The sequence below is a fragment of the Cuculus canorus genome, chromosome 9 (genome assembly GCF_017976375.1).
Source record: "Cuculus canorus isolate bCucCan1 chromosome 9, bCucCan1.pri, whole genome shotgun sequence".
In the NCBI taxonomy this organism is placed as follows: Eukaryota; Metazoa; Chordata; class Aves; order Cuculiformes; family Cuculidae; genus Cuculus; species Cuculus canorus.
This window is the reverse complement of record NC_071409.1, coordinates 13482558-13503186: the sequence shown is the minus strand read 5'-3', so window position 1 is coordinate 13503186 and position 20629 is coordinate 13482558. Positions and strand designations below refer to the sequence as shown.

The 20629-nt window shown below is 47.5% G+C and overlaps 1 protein-coding gene across 1 annotated transcript; it reads right to left on the bottom strand.

The window, feature by feature from the left end:
- Positions 1-4622: 4622 nt before the first annotated feature.
- On the bottom strand, positions 4623-16476 carry CLDN1 (claudin 1). The gene is made up of 4 exons (XM_009565615.2): positions 16133-16476; positions 7767-7931; positions 7187-7271; positions 4623-6701 (listed from the first exon to the last, which is right to left on the bottom strand). Exons 1-4 carry the CDS (start codon positions 16353-16355, stop codon positions 6539-6541), a joined length of 636 nt encoding a protein of 211 aa, XP_009563910.1. The 5' UTR covers positions 16356-16476; the 3' UTR covers positions 4623-6538.
- Positions 16477-20629: the final 4153 nt, after the last annotated feature.

Genomic DNA, 20629 nt, shown 5'->3' with positions numbered 1-20629 from the left:
AGAACTGCAAAGTGTGGAGAAATGCTATTGCACGTCTGGGAAAAAACAATAATTAAAATGAACTGTTGAGCTCTTTTCGCTGCAAAAGCAACAAATGCAGCCCACACTCTCCCATCCCCCTCAGTGCAGCTGGCAACTTTTCTCTCAGGAGTAATTCGGGGCCACCAGCTCCAGCTCTGGTGGCACAGCTCTGGAGGCCGTGGCACACACACTTCAGTGCAGCCACCCTGTCGAGAGCTGTATTTAAGAAGGCAGGCCCTAAAAAAAGCATCAAAAGAGGAGCACATACAGGTAAACGATTATTTACAGCTGCTGCATGGGAAGCATTATGCAAGGGGAGGGTGGAGCACGTTCCATCACCCTTCCACAGCTTGTGGGCAGAAAAGCTGATCACCGCTGTAGTGTTTCTACTCCCCCAAGATGGAGTTAATGCTGTTTACCTTGTAATAAGAATGCTATTTCTTGCTTTTTTTCCCTTGGCTGAGCTTGTTTTCATGGCTTTCCTGCTGGGGGAGCTGGCTCTGAAGGCAGTCAGGAGTGCCGGACTGGGAGTACGAACATATCACCCCTCCCACCCACTGAACATTGCTGTGTGGTTCCCAAATTAAAAATCGAAGTCCTTGCCTGCAGCAGGACGTGAATAAGTGGCAGGAGACAGCACTATTAGCACTGAGCAGTTTTCATATAGCTGGGTCTTTCCAAGGAGCCAGGGAAGTAGGAAAGATTTTGGCACTAGCTAGTTCATGTTGTTCTTCCCTCCCTGCTTCCTGCGGGATAGAATTTAATTTAATTTAATTTTATTTTTTTTCCTCTCCATTGAAAACCACCTGGAAACTATTGGGTATTGGCAAAGGCTGTCTTTGTACCCCTCAGTCCTGCAGATCCATGCTGAGAATGCAGATGGAGGTTCTTCAACTATGATGAGATGCTTTGTTCTCAGCCCTGATGTGAAAATGTTGTTCTTATGTCAGTCACATCCCTTACCTTCCTGGACAAGAGTCAGCAATGTACTTTTCACAAGTATGGTATTTTGCGATGAGGTAGGTGAAGTACAAAAATACTATGGTAAGAAGAGGACTTGTGTAATGTCCCAGACAGAATGTGCCACCAGCTCATCTAACCCAGCCCAGCTGTGCCAGTCAGGAACAGCCTGGTATGGTCAGACAGACCTAGTGATGCAAGGACTTTGAAGAAGTCCTTCCTCGGGGAAGAGGACCTGGACAAAGAAGGGCAGATGAGAGGCAGAATCCAATTTCAGAGCAAAGCAAAACTCAAACTTATTGAAGTACCTAAATATGGGAAACTTAACATCAAAATTCAGGTCCCTAACATGAAACCAGCTCCTGGGCCTGGCTGATGAACCGGACAGGAGTGGAAGGCAGTTTCTGTGCCTCAAGGCAGACCCAGCAGGTGGGTTGGCCAGTGCTCAGTCCCCAGCCCAGGCAGGACCACCAGCTGGCTGCTGCTTGTAGCCCCTGAGGCAGCAGAGCAGAAGCACCCACAGGTTCTCATGGGTGGGGGCTCCTCACATCACTGGCAGGTCTCTGTAGGAAATGTAGATCCTAGAAACACCAAGTCCCTGATGCAGTATGTTAGGAATCCAGGCAGGGCTTTTCTGGAAAAGCTGTAGGAGTTGGAATGTTTTCCAATCGAGCACATGAGACTCAACAAAGGAGTGTTTTTGCCTTTCTGCTCAGTGATGCAGATGCCATAGCATGCAGGACTTCTGTGGGAACTGCAGAAAGGGTCAAAAAGCAACATGCCATAGAAAAGCAAGCCTCTTGTTGCAGGCTAGGCGTGTAGAAAAATGAGAAAGGGAACCAGGCAAATTAAGGAGCCAGTGGGATTGGAGGAGTGAAGAGGGTAATAAAAGTGGATAATGAGGAAATCCTTGCAATGCTGTTTATGTTGCAATCAAAGGGCCAGACTGGAAAACCCATGTCAGTTGCCCAGCTGGGTGCAGTGCCACAACTGAAACGTGGTTGTTGTGAGTCTGTGGTTGGTGAGGTAAACTATGTCATCCTCTAAAGAATGGCTGCACTTGGACCAGGTCTGTGATGGTAGGTGCTAAGGTAGTGACCAGACGTTGTGAGGGAGAAATCCTGATAGCATACACATAGGTGCTACTTGCTGGCAGGAACGTGTTTGGCCACATGAGAGGTCTTACATTGCAGTATTCCACTGCAGCCCAGGCCTGCCACTGTGCAAACAGAGCTGACTTTGTGGGATGCCTTTTCAGCTAGACATTGGTGTAAGACCCTGGAAGATGCTGCTACTATTGGCATGTTTTAGATGCCCTTTGTGAAAACACTAAGACAATTTTACATCACTGTCAATTCACTGGCTACCTTAGTTATTCCATATGTCTCCATACTTGGGACAAAACCTTGAGCTCTTTCAGTCCAACTACTTACCTGTATTTGTAAATCTGCTACATTTGAGCAACTTCAGGAAGTAACTGGCATTTCTGGGGTTTGCTCTTAAGCAGAAGTGCTGCATTAACTTCTTTCCCTCAGTAATGCCATTATTTTTTCTTCTACCTTATAGTAAAAATATGCTGAGCGTGTGTGAATATTTCACAAACAGCTCTTGGTTATTTCTGGGATCTCCATTGTCACTATATCTATGTACTCAGAGCAGTACAGGAAACAAAGGCAGATTTATTATAATCTCATGTGTAAATCAGAAGCTGAATCTGATAAAAGCCTTTGCGCAGTTTTGCAAAATTATTGAGCTGGAGAAGCCAAGAAATCCAACAGTGTGATGCTATTCCAAAAACATCTTGAGCTCTTTTACTTCTTTGAAATATCCAAGTAATATAAACAAGCATGTAATTCCCACTGACAGTGAAGTTCCCTGCACAGTATATACAGCTCTGGCACCATATGAATAATAAATATAATGTGGAAGAAGATGCCAAGAAGCAGTCAAAGTTCCAATTGTCTGTATAGACAAATGCCATTATTTCATTGCAAGATGGCTTTAACAGCAGGAAGGTCAGTCACATGCAAGGACTGAAATCCAGTGGGGAAACTCTCCCACAACTTTCAGCCTTAGTCCTTTTGTATGCAACCTGCAGCAGAGGTGGCCAAAGGGCTGAAAACACAGTAGAATGGAATTACAGGCATTAAAAGGCAGGGAAAAGGATTGGAAGGCTCCCTCCCAAGCAGGCTCAGGATCATCTCTTGAGACACCAGCCTTCCAAGGATACTCTGCCCCTTACCACCACTGACAGGAATTAGGATCATGAGCCATACAAAATTATGTTTACCCCTAAACTTCATCCTTTGCTTTCCAGCCAGCCTGCTGGCACTCCACATACCCTATCCAAACTAAAGTTTGGCTGTGAATTTTGTCACATAAGCACAGCAAATAAATAAGCTAGCCTCTGGCTTTTTCTTGTGTACCAGTCTCACCCAACTGTCTCCCCAGTGATCCATTTTTGCTAGCAGTTAAACCCTACTGTCCATTTTATAGGTAGGATTGCTTTCCTTCCCTGCTCTTCTGCCTAAGAAACTTGAGTGAAACTTGCAAAACTCCTTGAAGGAGTGCACATGAAAACATGGGAAAAAATTAATCTCAGTGGAAATCCTTGACTAATTGACAGGTTGGAATAAGAATGACCATAGACCCCAGACTATGCCAGGCACCCAGTCTGCTCCAGGCACTGCAAGCTCACTTCAGCCAGCCACATGCTTGGCTGTTTTGCTCTGCCAGCTTTACAAGGCCTAATTAGCTCTATTCATTTTGTTTGTAATTACAAAAGCAAACAGCCCTTTGAGAGAAATGGAAATGGAGGAGGCAGCTCCTTGACTGAGCTGAAAAAAATGTTTTAAGTAAAGTTCGCCTCTCATCAGATACACTTGAAAATATGAAAGGGATGAATACAAGAGCCCTGGTGGACTGTAAAAAAGGTTTCCAGGCCACGTAGAAGCAAGGGGAGATAAAGCCTTGCTACCCTTAAGCAGTATATCAGTGCAGGATAGAAAACACTATCCCCCATTAAAACCATTCTCTACCTGGCCTGCAAAAAACATACACCTGTTTGTGCTCATTGTCACAGCTGGAAGCAGCACAGTACCTTCTCAAAGGGGCCTGAGAGTAAGACAGATCCTCCCAGGCCCCATCTCTTCATGTACAAGAGTTTGAGGCATACAGATCAGCAGGTCTCTTCCTGCTCTGAAGGCAGAACACCTTGTACAGATAGCCACAGCCTGCACATACCTTACCCTGGATAAAGCCAGACAGCAAAGCATCTCTCCCAGGAGCACCTTGGCTCCACACCCCATCCCTTCCCCATTCCTGCAGCTCCCACTCCCCTGCGAGGGAGCAGTCTGCCTCCCCCCTGCCCCTTCCTGCTCCACCCAGGGTGCAGCCTGTGCCTTGTTGAGGAGCAGACCTTCTGGTTCCCCGGCTGCAGTCATAGCAGATTACTCAGTGATTTTGTGCCAGAGGCCACAGCTGCCTGACTCACTGCAGAAGATCTGTCCCCACCTATGTCTGCTGTAGAGACACACAGTTAAACAACTTCCAAACTGGCAGGCAGGCTCCCAAAAGACCAAGCTCCCCTCTTCCATGTACACTGTCCGAGTTCTGCTCAAAAACAAAGTAATACAGTCTGATTTTCCTTAAAAAAGTCCATTTATTGAAATTGTTTAAACACTTTATACAAGTTCCCAGTACAAGCATCTGCTCCCTGGCTCAGGGTTAATGCAAATACAAAACCAGACTTCAGTAGCTCCTTAATGTGACCTGCGCTGCCACCTCCTAAGATGAGGTCTCATAAGGCAGCTGCCGTGCACAAGCAATTCCCCATGGAGAAGTGGAAGCCACATGATCCAGCTCCAAGTACAGGCCAACATCAACTCAAGCCCGAAGCAAATGCTCTGGTTTCTTTTAGTAACTTGGATTTACTTTGCAGAGAGTCAGGTCAAACAGAGGTACAAGGCTTATACAAACCACCAATGTCATGACTGTACATCACTCAGCCCCAGAGGCTCTCCCTGTCCCCAGAAGGAAATCAAGAAATCTGATGCCTCTGAACACATATACAATCATAAAGCCTGGTCAGAAGCAACCAGTTTCCTTCTGTAGAAAAGGCAAGATTGAGCTTTGGAGAACTGGTACCATCCTTCTAGGAACTGCAAGGCTTAATTCTGGACAACTTCAGACAGTATTATGCAAACACCAAGTGACTGACTGGGTGTTTCGGAGGAAGGGTCGGGAACCTTTGATGAGCTGCGTCATTTTTTTTTTTAGATATAACTTAATAAGCAAGGATGGCTTTATCTTTAAAATGCTAGTTTCCTCCTCTTTGGTGAGCTGGGATTAAAATAAAATTCCATAACCTTTGGGTCAATTTCCTTGGAATTTGCCTTCATATCATCACTGAAAGTGTTTACAAGAAAAGAGACAGGATCAAATGGCAGCATTTGAGGTATCCTTGGGGAAACATCAGGGAGCGGCAGTGCATTCAATTTGGTTTAACACATTTAGCTGCATAAGCCAAACTCAGATCAGTAACTAAACCTGAATGAGAAAGACTCAAGGAAACTGGAGTTTGTTAAGAAGTGGCCAGTAACATACACAAAGGGATGAAGCTTCGAGAGTGCACTAGGATAGGAACATGGAGAAAATCACCAGCAGCACTCAGTGTTTAAGGAACAGCAGCACCAGCCCCACCAGATATATCCAGCAAAAACAGAAGGCAACTGTTGTTCTTTAGCTAGCTCTTCCCCATCATCAGGGAAACCTGCAGCTGCTTAGGTAGTCTGCTAACCTCTGTAGTCACAATTTTGCAGCCTTTGGCTCAGACACAATCAACTTCGATCTTGTCAAAAGAATGATGACATACAGTTAAGCCAAGCCACCTTACACTGCACCTTCTGTTGGCCAACAGCAAATGCACAGACAGTTACAGGTTTCAATTTGCAAGTCAGCAATTTAATTGTGCCTGACCCTTTGTCATGCCAATATGCACAGAAAGGCAGGTGCTGAAGATCATGCCAATAAGACAGTACAACAGCATTTCAGATCTCTTCAAACATTCTTACATGCAAAGTCTCTTCCCTAAAATTATGTTTCCCCTTAAGCTATTCATTTAATCAATTTGTATGTAATATATGTTTCTTTAATTTCTACACACACCACACTGGGCTCTAACTTAATGGAATATGGGACTGAATTGTTACCATCTATCTTGTTTAATAAAAAACACAACTAAAAAAAGCACCAACATCCATCTAAAAAAACAGTATCGTTTTTCCCTTTTACTCCCTAATACTAAACTTAACCCAAGCTTGGAGGTTTCATCTTTCCAGTGGCAATTCCTATGAATCTAGGCTAGCCTTCCTCCATGGGCTGGGAGAGAAAGGAGAAGTTACGTCCAGTATCAAAGAAGATTACAAAAATATACACATTTTTGGGAGAAGAGTAAGGCAGAACCTAAAGTCTGAACTCTGCTCAGGACAGTGGCATTGTAGTGTCCTCTCCAAAATGCTTTCACTACCAGTGCTGGTGGCTCCTCTTCTTTGTTTCATTATACATAATCCTTCCCTGTGGAGGGGGCATTCTTTGGATAGCCTCGGCTGGGTGGATATGAAGTTTCTCTCCTTGGACAAGAGCAGCACAGAAATGCTCCACCCAATATAGCCAGGGAAGCAGCTGCCCATCCTACGAAGAGGGCTGATCCAAACTCAAACCTGGGGAAAAAGAAGGAAGAAAGTGAATACTACAAGCAATGTCCCTGGATTACAGTGTTAGCATGTTCACACAAAGCAGAAAGGAGAAAAATGGGATGGAAGTTGCCTCCTCCAAGGCAGTTCAGCTAATCCTCATAGCTTTGTACACTGGGTTAGACCAGTCTACATTGGGTTAAGGCCAGCTCAGGTTGCACAGCTGCAGCAGGGCCAAACTCTGGGCAAACCAGGCCTCAAGCATTTAGTTGAAGAAAAACGCAGAAGTCACAGCAGTTAAGTATCTGGCAATGCTGCTGCTTTAAAAGCAAGCCAAGACTTAGGAGCCACATGGATACTGAGATGCGGTCCTCATGCTCTTTTTTGCACAGCTGAAAATCAACTCAGCTAGCTCAGAAATTACCTTTCTCATTTTGAGCCATTGTTACTCCAAACAAAGCCCTGTGAGCATCTGCCATGCTATACTAGGCTTATATGAAATGAGTCAGTACCTGCTGTTGACGGGGGTGTAAGGGTCATAAAAGGCCCGAGCCACTCTGTTGCCGTACCACGACGTGGCTACCAGTGCTGCCAAACCTGCACATGAAGAGAACACAATGTCATGACTTAAGAGAAAACAATCAACAAAATCACTGCAAATATAAGCATGTAGCAGAACCAGCACCTGGAGTGACACAGAGCTGCTGCTACCCTGGAAAATTCTGAGCTTAATATTTCTCTGGGAGAAATATTAAGAAAGGGTTTGAGGTTACCCACAGTTACATGGCAACAAAAGCAGGACTGCTGAACAGCCTTTCACTGACGTAAAGTGTACAGGTGAAACCCAGCTCTGCTAATAGAGATGGAAGGCAGGCAGTCCATAGAGAAATTATAACGATAGTGCCAAAAGATGCATTTGATCCCTCAGACAGTGAGCAGATACTGTGCTAAGTCCACTACGAATTTCCGAGCCCAAAATGCTTCTTAGAGCAATGACAGCAAGCCCTCCCCCATCCTCTCAAATCCTATATAGGATAAATGCCATTTAGGAAATTGCACATTTAACACTGAACACATCTGTATGTTACCAACCTGCAATGATGAAGACCACCCCACCAAAGACAGCCATGCGCATCTTCTTCACCTGGTCATCTTCCATGCACTTCATGCATTTCATGCCAATCACAGCAATGAAAATAGCAACGAGGCCCACGAGTATTGCGGACACCATCAAAGCCCGAGTGGCCTGCAGACTGCCTAGAAGACATTAGGATTTGAGTTACCACAAAGAAAACTCAAAATACAAACAGAAATTCAAATTACTGGGCTCAGTAATCATGTGCCAAAATATTCTGCTCCCCATTACGCAGGATGCAACCAAGACGTTCCTTTTCAGCTTTAAGCTCCCAGACACTGTCATGCATTGGGATCAGAGGACTCAGCATCTTCTAAAATGCATAGCAAACAAGGGCATTGAGCTTTTTGAAGGAAATGACCTGGGAATTGCCCGCAGACATCTTTTGTTCCTTGATCATTTGAATCCCAATTGTAAGGACATATGTTTATCAAAAGAAGTATTCAGATTTAGGCTCTACCTTGACAAAGCACTTAGGCACATGTTATAATATGAATAGTGCCATACATATGAATAGTCCCACAGCACACAGCAAGGCCCCTTTATTGCTCAGCACTCCCAAAACCTGTCCTATACCAATACCTCAGTGCTGATTCAGGTTTTGTGCTAAATCCTCGGTTTGATTCCCAGAGTACAAAAAATCCAGCTGCAACAGAAATAAAATTTTCCCAGCCAAGTGAATGATGGTGGGTTTTTTTCCGCTACCTGAAATATTTAGCTTATTAGAGTCAAAGATATTCAAATGTTAAGGGTTTCTTGCAGTTTTGAAGAACTGAAGCATGGGGTGATGCCTGCCATAGGCAAGGGTTTTATTTCCCTGATTTCTCAGCAGACAGACTCAATGTAATTTATCCAAGATCTGTTTTTATATTGACTCATCTGAAAGCACAGACACTAACCCTATGTACACGAGCTACTGAATTCAGACTTTCTTGATACCAAATGAGAAGGAAAATAATGATATACATTAAGTCATTAATAAAAAAAAAAAACCTCAAGTGACAAAGGAGAACAACACCTGAACAGCAGTGAAATAAGAGCCCGAGTTTTATTGCCTTGGCAAATCAGGTTTGTTTGAACAGCATGGACTTTAATATACAGTCCTGTTAAGGTCTGGGAACAAACAGGGATGGTTAATCAAAGGAACATGCTCCCAGGAGCGTGCTGTAACCAAGGCAGAAGTGTCCCCTGACAGAAGGTTACCCAGCAATGACAACAGTTCTACCACAGTATCACCAGAATCTCAAGTCTGGAGCTCACTCCTCAGAAAGCACACTGACTGCATTCTGCTAGAGCTCTGCAAAGCACTTCAAGTTGGGACAACCGCGGCTCCAAGACTTAGGCATACACAGCACCTGCAAACTCAGTCCGCACTGCTTCTGTGCGCCTATCAGAGCCCATGCTACAAGGACAGGCTCTTTGGCTCAACCTGAAACTCAGGCAGGAATTCAAATGTGTTGCTGGCTAGGAGGCAAACATGGCTACACACCTATTCCTCTGAATCTTCTTTGCTACACTTTGCCCTGTGGCACTGCTTGTGTAGGAAAATTCTTGTGACACATACCAACAAAAGGCTATCGGGCCATAGTTCTGCTTTAAAACATCTGGATTTGCTTTGAGACATACAACCTTATTGTTCTGTAAATAGATTATGAAGCCAGTTAAAAACAATACAGTAAAAAGGCAAGAGTCAGAGCAATAGGAAGTGACACACTTCCCTAAGAAGAGTCTCAGCTTTCTTGGGAAAAAAGCCCACAATCTGCTTTGTTATTAATGTCATCTCTCACTTTCTTCAAAGGGGAACATGCACAAGCCTCTGCACTGCCCATGTGTTAATCAAAACTCATCCACTGCATTGATTAGAGAAACCCATTTACAAGGCCATTTATCACTTTAGCATAATCTCAACTGCATTAACCAAATATTATTTGAAGAAATTCCCCTCCAACATCATACATTACACTCTAAAAATAAGTTCAAGTACACAAAAGTTAAGCCAATTTTCAAAAAGACTTCAGAAGAAATTGCTTCCTAGGAGAGGGTTTTGAAAGAGTTATTTTATGAAGCCTGAAATGGAAATGGTATCTAGAAAATGGTAACTAGAAAATTAGTTATGAGGGTGGGAAGAGACCTCTTGCCTTCAAACATGGTACACTAAGGGACAAACACAGGAAAATGCCTGAAAAAAAATTCTATGACCTTATCAGGTTTCATAGCCAGGTCTCCTAAAATCTTCTCACAGGTGTAGAAGTATTAACTGGATGCACACCAGGAGAGCTTTGCAGAAGCAGCTGAACAAAAAGCAGCATTGTGAGCATTTCCCAGATCCATCCACTTTCAGCAGTGGTCCCTGGACAGACATCTCCTGCCCCCACCCCTCCCTTTCACATGGCTCCATGGTTTAAGAGGACAGAAGCATTTGGGGAGCTTTCAGTGGAACAGAAACAGGTTGGAGCATTAGCAGAACAGACTGTGCCTTTATCCCAAGAAGTTCTGATGTTCATGACTGTATTAGCCAGCCATCCTCCCCTCCACCCAGCCTGGCTGCCCTTTACTCAGAGCACGCGCTGGGAGACAAAGCTTTTGTCTTCCTACCACTTTTGCAATGTGTGCAGTACACTGACTGCAGTTAATCATCATACAAGCTATTAGTTATTACATACACATTAACAACTGCGTTGTCCATGGAAGCCGCACATCCAGAGGCTTGAGAAAGCCAGTTTATTAGTTCTGTTGTTCACACGGGCTTTTCCAGATGCTTTAAAAATCCCAGATGATCTAGCCTTAGCCTGCTAAACAGGAATGGCTAGCAACAACATGCAGAAGTACTCTACAGCAATTTAACTTTACAACTTGTATCATATTAGAGAGAAAGAGGATTTCCCCCACTCTGTCTCACCCACAGGAACCGGTAGCACGATGCCTGTAGCCTCCCAGGCAATACACTACAGCTTTTGTAAAGCCCAGGTAGTCTCAGGAGCCCTTGGGATAAAAAAAGTCCTGTACAAGGTGAGACAAACTGGCCTGGCACTCAACAACAGCTGTCAGATGGCAACAGTATTTTGTCAATAAAAACCACTATTGACTCTGAAGCCAAGCCTTTTTATTGCTGGTTAGTAACAAGACCTGGCCAGACAAGTCAAGAGCAAGAAAATAAGTACTGAAGAGGAGGCTTAAAACTGAGGTAGGTTAATAAATACGTGAATTCTGCAAGCTGTAAAATACTGTGAAAGTCCACAAAAATGACAGAGCAGCTCACACTGTTTCATGTCATGAAACCCACTTTAAAAAAAAAAAAGCATGCTAACAGTTCTGACTTATTGTTAGCGGGCTTGGACGCAAGCTACATGATGCAGTTTATCTGAAGCTTACATAAGCCTTTCCTTCCCACAACTATCATTACCTGACACAGAAGTAATTGCTGGCAACTGCTTAGTTATAAAAAAACAGAATTTCACCAGCACATGTTTAAGGTCATTTTTCTGTTATCACATTTCCTTATTTGTTCTGTTTATGTCATCTACATTATAGAAAAGCTGTTGTGCAAGTACCATGAGGTTTTTATGCCTGTTTGTAATGCAAAATTGCTGTAATAGCTCTGTGTGCAGATTGTTTTCTGATAGAGATGCTCATTGACTGCCTTGTTTGTATTTAAACTATGGACTTCTCCTTCCCTTCCCATGGGCCTCCATGCAACCAAGTGATAACAGAATACAGGTGACACAGATGGCATGCAGCTCCCATTAATCTCTGCACAGGAAGTTCCCCAGGAGTTACAAGTACCCATGTAGCATAAGAAGCATGTTACACCATCTACCTCCAACAGAAGTCAGCAGCCTTCAAAGCCTTCCCACTGGGGTTTCATGGAAGCTCACTCTTCTGGAAGGAGTGAGATCCAAGATCCTGCTTTTCTGTCCTGCCAGCACGTGAAAGTTACTTTTGTGCAGCAGGTGAGGGAATGAAGATCTGAGCAAGCAGAAACAGCTTTAGAAGTAACCAGCAAACACTTCTCAGTTTGCAGGCATTCTGACTGGACCCAGAAGCCTGCTAATTGCTTGGAGGTTTCAACCCCCTTATCAGTCCCTGCAAAGACCTTGCACGCCCATCACCATCGGATATTCCAATCTGGAGTCTAAAAGCACCTAGCCACAAGTTCAGAAGACTGTACAGAGGAACCTGGGCAGAATGCAGACTCAGGCAGGGTCATGTTTCTTGCAAAAATAGGAAGGCTGGAAAGTCCTCACTGCACATCCAAGATGAAAAAGCCAAGTTCAGTAGGTGACAGTGGCCTTGTACTCTGCCTACCCCAAAGCAAATAAAGTTCAATGCTCTCCCGCAGTCCCTCAAACAGCAGAGAGAGCTTCCTGGTACAACAGGCAACACAGTTCCACCATTTCTAGATTCCTTGTCAGGAGACCTGGGCAGCCTGTTTTCCCACGAAGCCTGGAAATTCTCTTACCAAGAGATTTAGTAACACATAGTAACACTGGCTACTAAAGCTGCTTAGGAGCTGCTTGTAGAGCAATAAAGCCAATGTATTGCAACAGATTTCCATTCCCTCTTGCAGGCACAACACGGCACAGGAACAGCCTCAGTCACATTCCAAGTAACCCTCTACCCTCTCAAAAGCGCAGCACAAGTGAGACTGTTTTATCACTCGATCATGATTTTTCACAAGGAACAGGGATTGAGAAACATAGGAGCAAATTAACCCTTAGCCCACATGAAAGCACAGATACCAGCAGGTTCTACCTGCTTACTCCAGATCTAAAGATGGAGAAGTGACAAACTATTTAGACACATTTCTCCCTCATGCAATAGCTTTGGCCCTCCTCTGGGCCACCCGACCAACTCCCTCAACCATCACGACAGGGCAGCAGTAACCCGAGCCTGAACCCTTCCTTCCCCCACCCATCCTCTCCCCCAGCTCCTGGAACAGGCTCAGCCAAAGTGGTAAAGATGTAGAAAGGAAGATTTCACGTTCCAGTGATGCTGTTTGACCCAGAGGGCATCCAAACCCTTGTTTATTTTCTGGGCTAGGGCACAAAAGCTCATTGTGGATGTACTAGGTTTGATGATGAAGTGGTAGATGAGTCTCAGCTTGTCTTAAGCACAGAACCTCTCCCAGCAAAACCAAACAGGGTGATGAGTATCTTCTGATAAAACAGCCTCGACAGGACCAAGAATCACCTCTGCTCTGAACGGAAAAGTGTGGTTAGGTGTGGCTGAAAGTTTCCAGAGACAGGTACCAGGAGCCCTTCTCCCTCCTGTCTAAGACCCCAGAGGAGCACAAAGCTCAGCTAAGCTCCATGGACGATGCTGGAGGGCTACAAGAACAATGCTGAGTCTGTGCAACAAAGCCTTGTTGCAAGGGTGGCTTTTGTTGCCTCTATGTCTGCATGTGGCCACGCACTGCTTTTCACGTAAGCCAGCAAAACGCAGCCTTTCTGTTGCCTGAATAGGAGCACTGACATAAGCCCTCAGCTGAACGCAGCTGCGGGAGAAGTGCCAGCACGGGTGCACTCCAGCGGTGTGGCCACACGGGAAGCCCGAGGCCCCTCAGTTGGCCAATGGTGTCTATCAGCTTGTGCCAACCTCATCTCTGACATGCAGCATCAGTCCCAGCAGCCAAACACCGACACATCTAGAGGAACGGCAACAGCTACCAGATACAAAAAAACCCCTTGCTGTCAAAGCTCTCCGGCATCCCCACAACCATGAATTACTGCAGGTGCAAGGAGACTCGGTCCTTTCTACGGGGACAAAGTAATTACAGATCTGAGCCTCTCCCATCAGTGCATGAGACTCTGACGTGTTGCTCAGAGCATTCAGGGCATGTAAAGCTCTGGCAGGAAAACGTGGCCAGGCAGAAGTTTCTGCCCACATACCTGTGCCACCTTCACCATGACATATATGAACGCAGGGAGGTTTTCATGAAGCTGCACCTGTCCCAGGGTGCGGCTCTCAAATTGGGTATAAATGGGGCTTTTTTCACACCTCCACACAAAACCGCACTGCTGGACCCTGCCCAAGCCTCTGTGGCTATAAGACCTTGAAAGGAAAAACAGAGGTGTGTGCCCCCTATGATCTGCTTTCATGTGGGAAAGGCACAACCTAAGCAAGCCGGGGTACCAAAGAACAAGGAGTCCTTTCAGCCCTCACCGACTTTCCCAACGAGGAAAACGTGGCCTGCGAGTTCTGTATTTCTCGGGGATTTTCAGGCAAGCGTTCAGGGAACTTATGTCCCGTAAGGGGACAAAAGGCCACTAATAGCTCAGCCCCGGTTCCAGGGACCTCACACCTCCCCTCCCTTATAGACCTAAAAGAGAAGAGCCCTTTTATTTGCAGAACAAAGGTGAGGGGAGCACCTGGATTTCAGTTCTCAGCCATGAATATAGGGCAGGTCTGGAGGTCCTGGGGCAGGTTTTTAGGAGTCTGTTCAAGCCAGATTCAATCACATTCTCCACATGTGATTTTGCAGGCAGGTCTCATTCATTTACAGCACAAACGGCTGCAGCTACACAGACCCCAAGGCAAGTTTACCTTTCGCAACCCATCCAGGGGGTGGCTGGAGATTCCTCAGCCCTGCTGGCCTCTTCGCCCCCCGCCCTCAGTGCGAGATAAGAGGCTTGAAGCTCATCTTATACATAATTACTACTCAAACTACCCTGTGTGCTTAGCCCAGCCCTGATTATCCACAGCCCTGCACCCAGTTAGCGAGTGCTAAGTAGGTGCCCCGAACTCCCGAGGAGAGCAATTTGCACCTCTGGTAGCTGCGGAGTCCACGAGCGTTCGGGTCGGGCCAAGGGAGCAGAAGCGACTGCTGTGGGCTGGCAGGGAAGGGGTGTCCTCGGGTGTCCCCTTCACTACGTGACGCATGAGAAGGGTTGGTGGCAATCTAACTCGGGGATACTCCCCATGGGCCTCGGTTGATGTGAAACTGCCTACTCATTCCTTTGGGAAAGAGAAGGTGCCCAAGGTAGTAATTATTATTTTATTAATGAGGGAGGGAGAAAAATGAAGGTGTTACAGGACGTTACTAGACTCAGCATGAGGGGAAAGATACTGAGAAAAAGATAATTATTTTTAAACACCTTTGGGTGTCAGCATGAGCTAGATCTGTACTCTGGCCCTCTAGAAACAGCCCTCAATGGGGCTCCGGCTCGACGGCCCTGAATAACAACCCAGCAGCCGGGCTGCAGCTCCTGCGTGAGATGCCTTCTTCTGAGACAGAGAACCTAAGGGACCTTGAGAGTCACTTTACACACTGGTCTGCCTAACAGCTACGGGCAGTGCTACCTGGGCTAGAGCCCAGCTCACCTGCCAACCCTTTGCTCAAAAGTCCCACGGGAGTAGCAACGACCTTCCCAGAGAAAATAATTAAAAAAAAAATAACCAAACCAAAACCGTCAAACGAAAAAGAAAGGAAAAGATCCCTGCTCGAAACGACAATTTCATCACCGCTGATGAACTTCGCTTCCTGCCGAGCCGCGGCAAACGAAGGCAGTACCTGCCTGAATTTCTACAGCCAGAATCTGTAGCTGGCAATCCCAGCGCTTCCCCGAACACGCGTCGGGGGTCTGACCCTTCCCATCCCGGCACGGTTTTTCGGGAATGGGCAGGCGGCGTGCGGGCAGGGGGCTGCGGGACGGCCTCGGCTCCTCCATCGGCGAACCCCTCACCCCGGGAGGCAGCACCGCTGCGGGATGCGCTCTAGCAGGAGCCCCGGCTGCCTCTAAGAACCGGGGAGTCACTCAGCCCCGGCAGGGGGGGCAGTGGGGGAGCCCCCAGAGGGGCGCATCCGAGCCCCGACGGGACGAGGAGACACCAAGAGGACGGCTGACCCCTTCACCCCCGAAGGTGCAGGCAGCGTAGCTGCAACGGACAAAGACCTTGAGACCTGACGGCACCGTCACAGCCACTGGGACAGTCACTGAGCGCTGGGGGGGGACAAGACAGACGAGGACACGGGGACATCAGGACTGGCGCCCCCATTCCCAGCGCCTCAGCACAACCGGTATCAGTGTGGGGTAATGATCCCACGGGAGCGGTACCCTGAGCCCCAGAGAGATGGCCCCGACGGGACGGACACCCCCAGCCCCGGCTCGGACAAGAGGGGTACTCCAACATCCGCACCCCCAGCTCCAGCTCGGACAAGACGGACACCCCAACACCCGCAGCCCCAGCTCCAGCTCGGACAAGACGGGCTCCCCAACACCCGCAGCCCCAGCTCCAGCTCGGACAAGACGGGCACCCCAACACCCGCACCCCCAGCTCGGACAAGACGGGCACCCCAACACCAGCACCCCCAACCCCGGCTTACCTTCCAGCTTGAGCAGCGAGTCGTACACCTTGCACTGGATCTGCCCAGTGCTCTGCATGGCGCACGACATCCACAGCCCCTCATAGAGCGCCTGGGCCGTGACGATGTTGTCCCCCGCGTAGGATGCCATCTTCCACTGGGGCATGGCAGTGCTGATGATGATGCCGATCCAGCCCAGGAAGGCCAGCACGAAGCCCATAAGCTGTAGTCCCCCGCTGGCCATGTCTGCGCGGAGCCGGGGGGGAGCGCGGGGGTAGTCGTGCTGCTCCGCGCCGGCGGAGGCTCGATGCGAGAGGAGCGAAGGAGCGCACCAGCCCCGCGCACCACACTGCCGCCCGCGCGCTGCCCCGCGCAGCTTTTAAGGCCGCTCAAAGGGCGCCCCCTGGCGGCCCCGCCCCGCGGGGGTTTCCGCGCTGCCCCCCGCACCCACCCGCCTCCCCGCACCGCCGAGCCGGGGGAGCCGCCCCATCCCCCCGCCTCCCTCCCGACAGCGCGGGGTGAGGGGTGCAGCGAAGTGCCCCCACACACACACCCCTCGGGTGGGTGACCCCCTCCGTTGGGGATTTGCCCCAACCTACAGCCCCTGGGACCAGCCCCTCCCCGCGCTGCCCCTGGTGAAACAGCTGCTGGGACTGTCCTTGCTGTCCCCCACGGGGTGTGCCAGGGGATGCTTTGGCACCCTTGGAGGTTTTCGCACCTCCAAAAGGCGCTCTGGTTGTGTTCGTGGGTCTCCCCCCTTCTACAGCTGAGCACAAACCCACGCTCGCCTTCCTTGGGTCTTGCTACCTGCTGTTCTCCTTTACCAGCCAGGGTCACAAACTTACCTTTTCGACGAGGACACCCTCCCAAACCAGCACATTGGGCAGGAAAAGTGGAGATTGGGTTGCGTTGGTCCCACCTGTCGTGCCTACCTGCCCCAGTCCACCCCAGTGCCACCAAGGGCAGGGGGCATCTCCCACCTGGCAGACTCGCTCCCCGGGCATGCAGCGCACATGAGAATAAACTGCTGCAGAAGAAGCGATAGAGAAGCTATGGAAATTGTCCATACTATGATTTTAAAGGGCTTTCAAAGAGGCAACTGAGCAAACACTCATCATCCATGTACAAATGCTGCCAAGACCCTAAATCCAAACTTTTGAATCTACCATTTTAATGAGGTTGATGCACTGTACATCTTTGCATTACTGTGTGTCTCTCAAAGGAGAAATTTTGATATTTGAATGCTTCAGTGATTTTACTAAGGTTTGTTGAACCAAGGGGATTACAGACCAGGAAGCAGTGTCCTTTTTCTCGGGTGTGTATTTGTTCAGTTACTATAGTTCCCCTTTCTCCTACGTGAATGTTTGAGTATCTACAGATCTGGACTCAGAATAGGTGGGGTGAGGAAATACTGTCTTCTCCATAGGGCCCAGGGAGTTCATAGCATGGTCTGGGTGGTGCTGCCTGCCTTCGCCATGGGCTGGATGGAGGGGACGTTCAGCCTGGACCTGCTGTCATCCTAAACTCAGATAAACAGGTGATAATTACTGATAAAGGTCCTGCTGGCAGTAGGGATGGGGTTGCATTGTTTTGACACCGTGGTTTGCTGCATTCTGATGATTTAGGAGATTTTGCTGGAGCTGCTTCCTGAGATTTGCAAACAGACAAACAAACAAACTCCTGATTACCTGACCGGTCCTACGCAATGCCGGGGTCAAAGGGGAGAAAAGCAGCTGCAATCTCACCTCACCAGGCAGAGACAAAGCAAGGCTGGTTTGCTCTGAAAACACTTGCGGCTGCCAATCCCCAACGTCAGGGCAGCAGTGCTGGTGTGACGAAATCCATCCTAGTTACCTGCTAGGAAACTTTACCAGTTATGTCCTTTTTCTCTTGCAAAGGCCTTGGGAAGCTGTGAATCTGCAGCTGAAGAAATAGCGTTTTCCTGGCTCTCTGTGGGCCCTGGTTTTTTTAGCTTTGGGATTGAAGAGGAAAGCAGCAAAGTAATCTTTGGCAACACACAGATTACAAAGTAGATGCATCTCTCTGTGTATTCATCAAAGACTCTACTACGGGGAGTAGAGAAACCAGGGTTAGGAATGTCTGGATTTGATCATTGATGTCTGAGTAGTCATATCAGTCCGATATGTCCGTCTGAAAAGGAATGTATGGTGTTCACAGGTGCTTCAGCATAGCGTGCTGAACTGACTCACCCCTGCCTTGATCCTCCTGCCACCCCTCAGACAGATCGGGCAGCTTCTCGCTGACTCCTGCAGCTGAAATCAGCTCTGGACAGGGGTGCAACTTCCAAAGGTGCTTTTAGCAGATTTAGATCCTTTGGTCAAAGGCTCCGAGCAGCCAGGAGGGTGACAGAAACATTTTGTGTGGGGAAGAACTTGGGCTTTCTACTGAATCCTCTAGGGTACTACAGGGAGGAATCCTGGGTAGCAGTGATCTGACTGCACTTGCACTGGGCGGGACATCAAGAGTAGTCTTGAGGAGATGCATGTAGCCAGCATGCAGGCATGTGCTGCCTGGTGTAGCACTCCGACCACATTACTGACTCTTGGGAAGACTACAATCCATGCCCATTCTGTACTTGGGAAAAGCTGGGCTTATGGTGTGTCCTGGTGGAACCTTTGGGCCAGTTTGTACCAATCTGTCCATAGTGTGAATCTGCCTGCCTGAGTATACAGGACACCATGTATCCTCAGTTTCTTACCATTCCAGAGGCCATGGAGCTTACGCTGATGACATCCTTACTCTGTGAGTGGTGCTGTGGGATTATGGTCTGCAGCTGCCTGGAGCTGGGTGCTGTGTTCCTGAGGGCTGTCCCGTTACTCCTCTGTCCCTGATGGATGCTGCACTGTGCAATGTTAATGGGTGAAAGCATGACAGAGTGGCCTCAGGTGAAAGAAGGCCAAGGAAAGGCAATACTGAGATACACCCATGTGATCTTGGACCTCCTCTAGTCCATGTAGGCTGTTCCCTGTGCCTTTGTGCACACTTTCTAGGCACAAATTACGTGCCTGCACCTTGCTTTGTGGCAGAGAAAGCCTGAAAACAAGTTGCTCGTTTCTCTTTGACCGTTGGATGCTTTTGACAGCTCTCATGAACACTTTGTGCTCGGATTCCCAGCTTCATGAACACTCAATTTATGTTTTGCTTTTCAGGGACAATTTGAGGTTGATACCTATTACTCACATTTAATGAAAGATTTCAAAACCCAGCAACTCTTTCTGTGGACATCACAAGGAATTCACAGAGCAAGATAAACACTGAAACTCTGCTTTCCCCCTTCATCACTCATCAGTGTTCTCAGCGCTCTGGAATTTGCTGAGAACTTTACAGCATCCCTAAGAATATCAAGTCTCCTCTTCTGGATTTCCTTCTTTCCTTTGAAACATGCAATATCTTCTTTGTTTTCTTTAGATTATTTTCTGCACTGGTTCGATGGGCAAAATAAACCCTCTCTTTACTCAATAGTCACAGCCTTTCCTTCCCTGCTCAAGATTATTTATTTTTTTTTTTCACTGAAAGTCACGAAGAGTTTTCACTCTTTTTTTTGCCTTCTTTTTCTACCTGACTTTTGGGGAAATGCCATTCCTTTGTATCATTAATCTCAGCTGAAAGACCTGGGTTTATCCAAGGTGTCGCAATCTTCTCTCTATTCTTCAGGCTAAAGGTGCTCCAGTACTGACAGTCCTTAATGACTGGCCTGTTCTTAAGTAAACATGCGAGTCTTCACTTTTTGCCCTTTACAAAAGCAGAATCAATTGAGAAGAGGTGTGCCTATAAGCACAGTTACTGAAGTCAAACTAGGATGTCTTAGTCCACAGGTAGACAGACTCCTTTAATTGTTGATAGAGATTGTCCTCATGCAACAGTCCTTGCTGCACTGAGCAAATGCTTAACGTCTTGGTCATATCACTCCTTTGGGTGGTGTCGGCCAGACAAGTAGCCTCACCTTCATACTCAGCAGAGATCTGTGCACTGTGTGTAGTGAACGATACCTGTTTCCTTTTCTGGAAAAAACAAGCTGTAACACTTGCCAGAACTAGCAGGTGAACAGCCTGCTTTTCTCTCAGACATTTTTTGGGAGAAGGTCTCACTGTGCAATACCTATGTTTGGAGAGCACAGGGTTACTTGTGATCCTCTGTCCTGGTGTCCCCTAAAACTGCCCCCCAGGCTGCCCTGTGTTCACCCTTGAGCCAAACATGGTGTATTTGGGGGAAACATCTCATTCTGCTTTTAAGTTATTATAAGTATGGGCAGGTGCACAGAGCAGGCAGAGCTGCATGGTCATTGTTTCAGAGCAAAGACACAAGTTGCACATCTGGACCAGAAAATGGGAATGGTCAGACAGCATCAGTGCAGCCGTTTGTAGAGCCATGGAATGACACAGCACATAGTGACACTACCCCAAAATGTGTTACAGCCCACCCTGATCTATGACTGAATATATCCTGACCCAGTGCCAGTACTTTTAAATCTAATTTTGCTCACTCGATTTTTCCTCC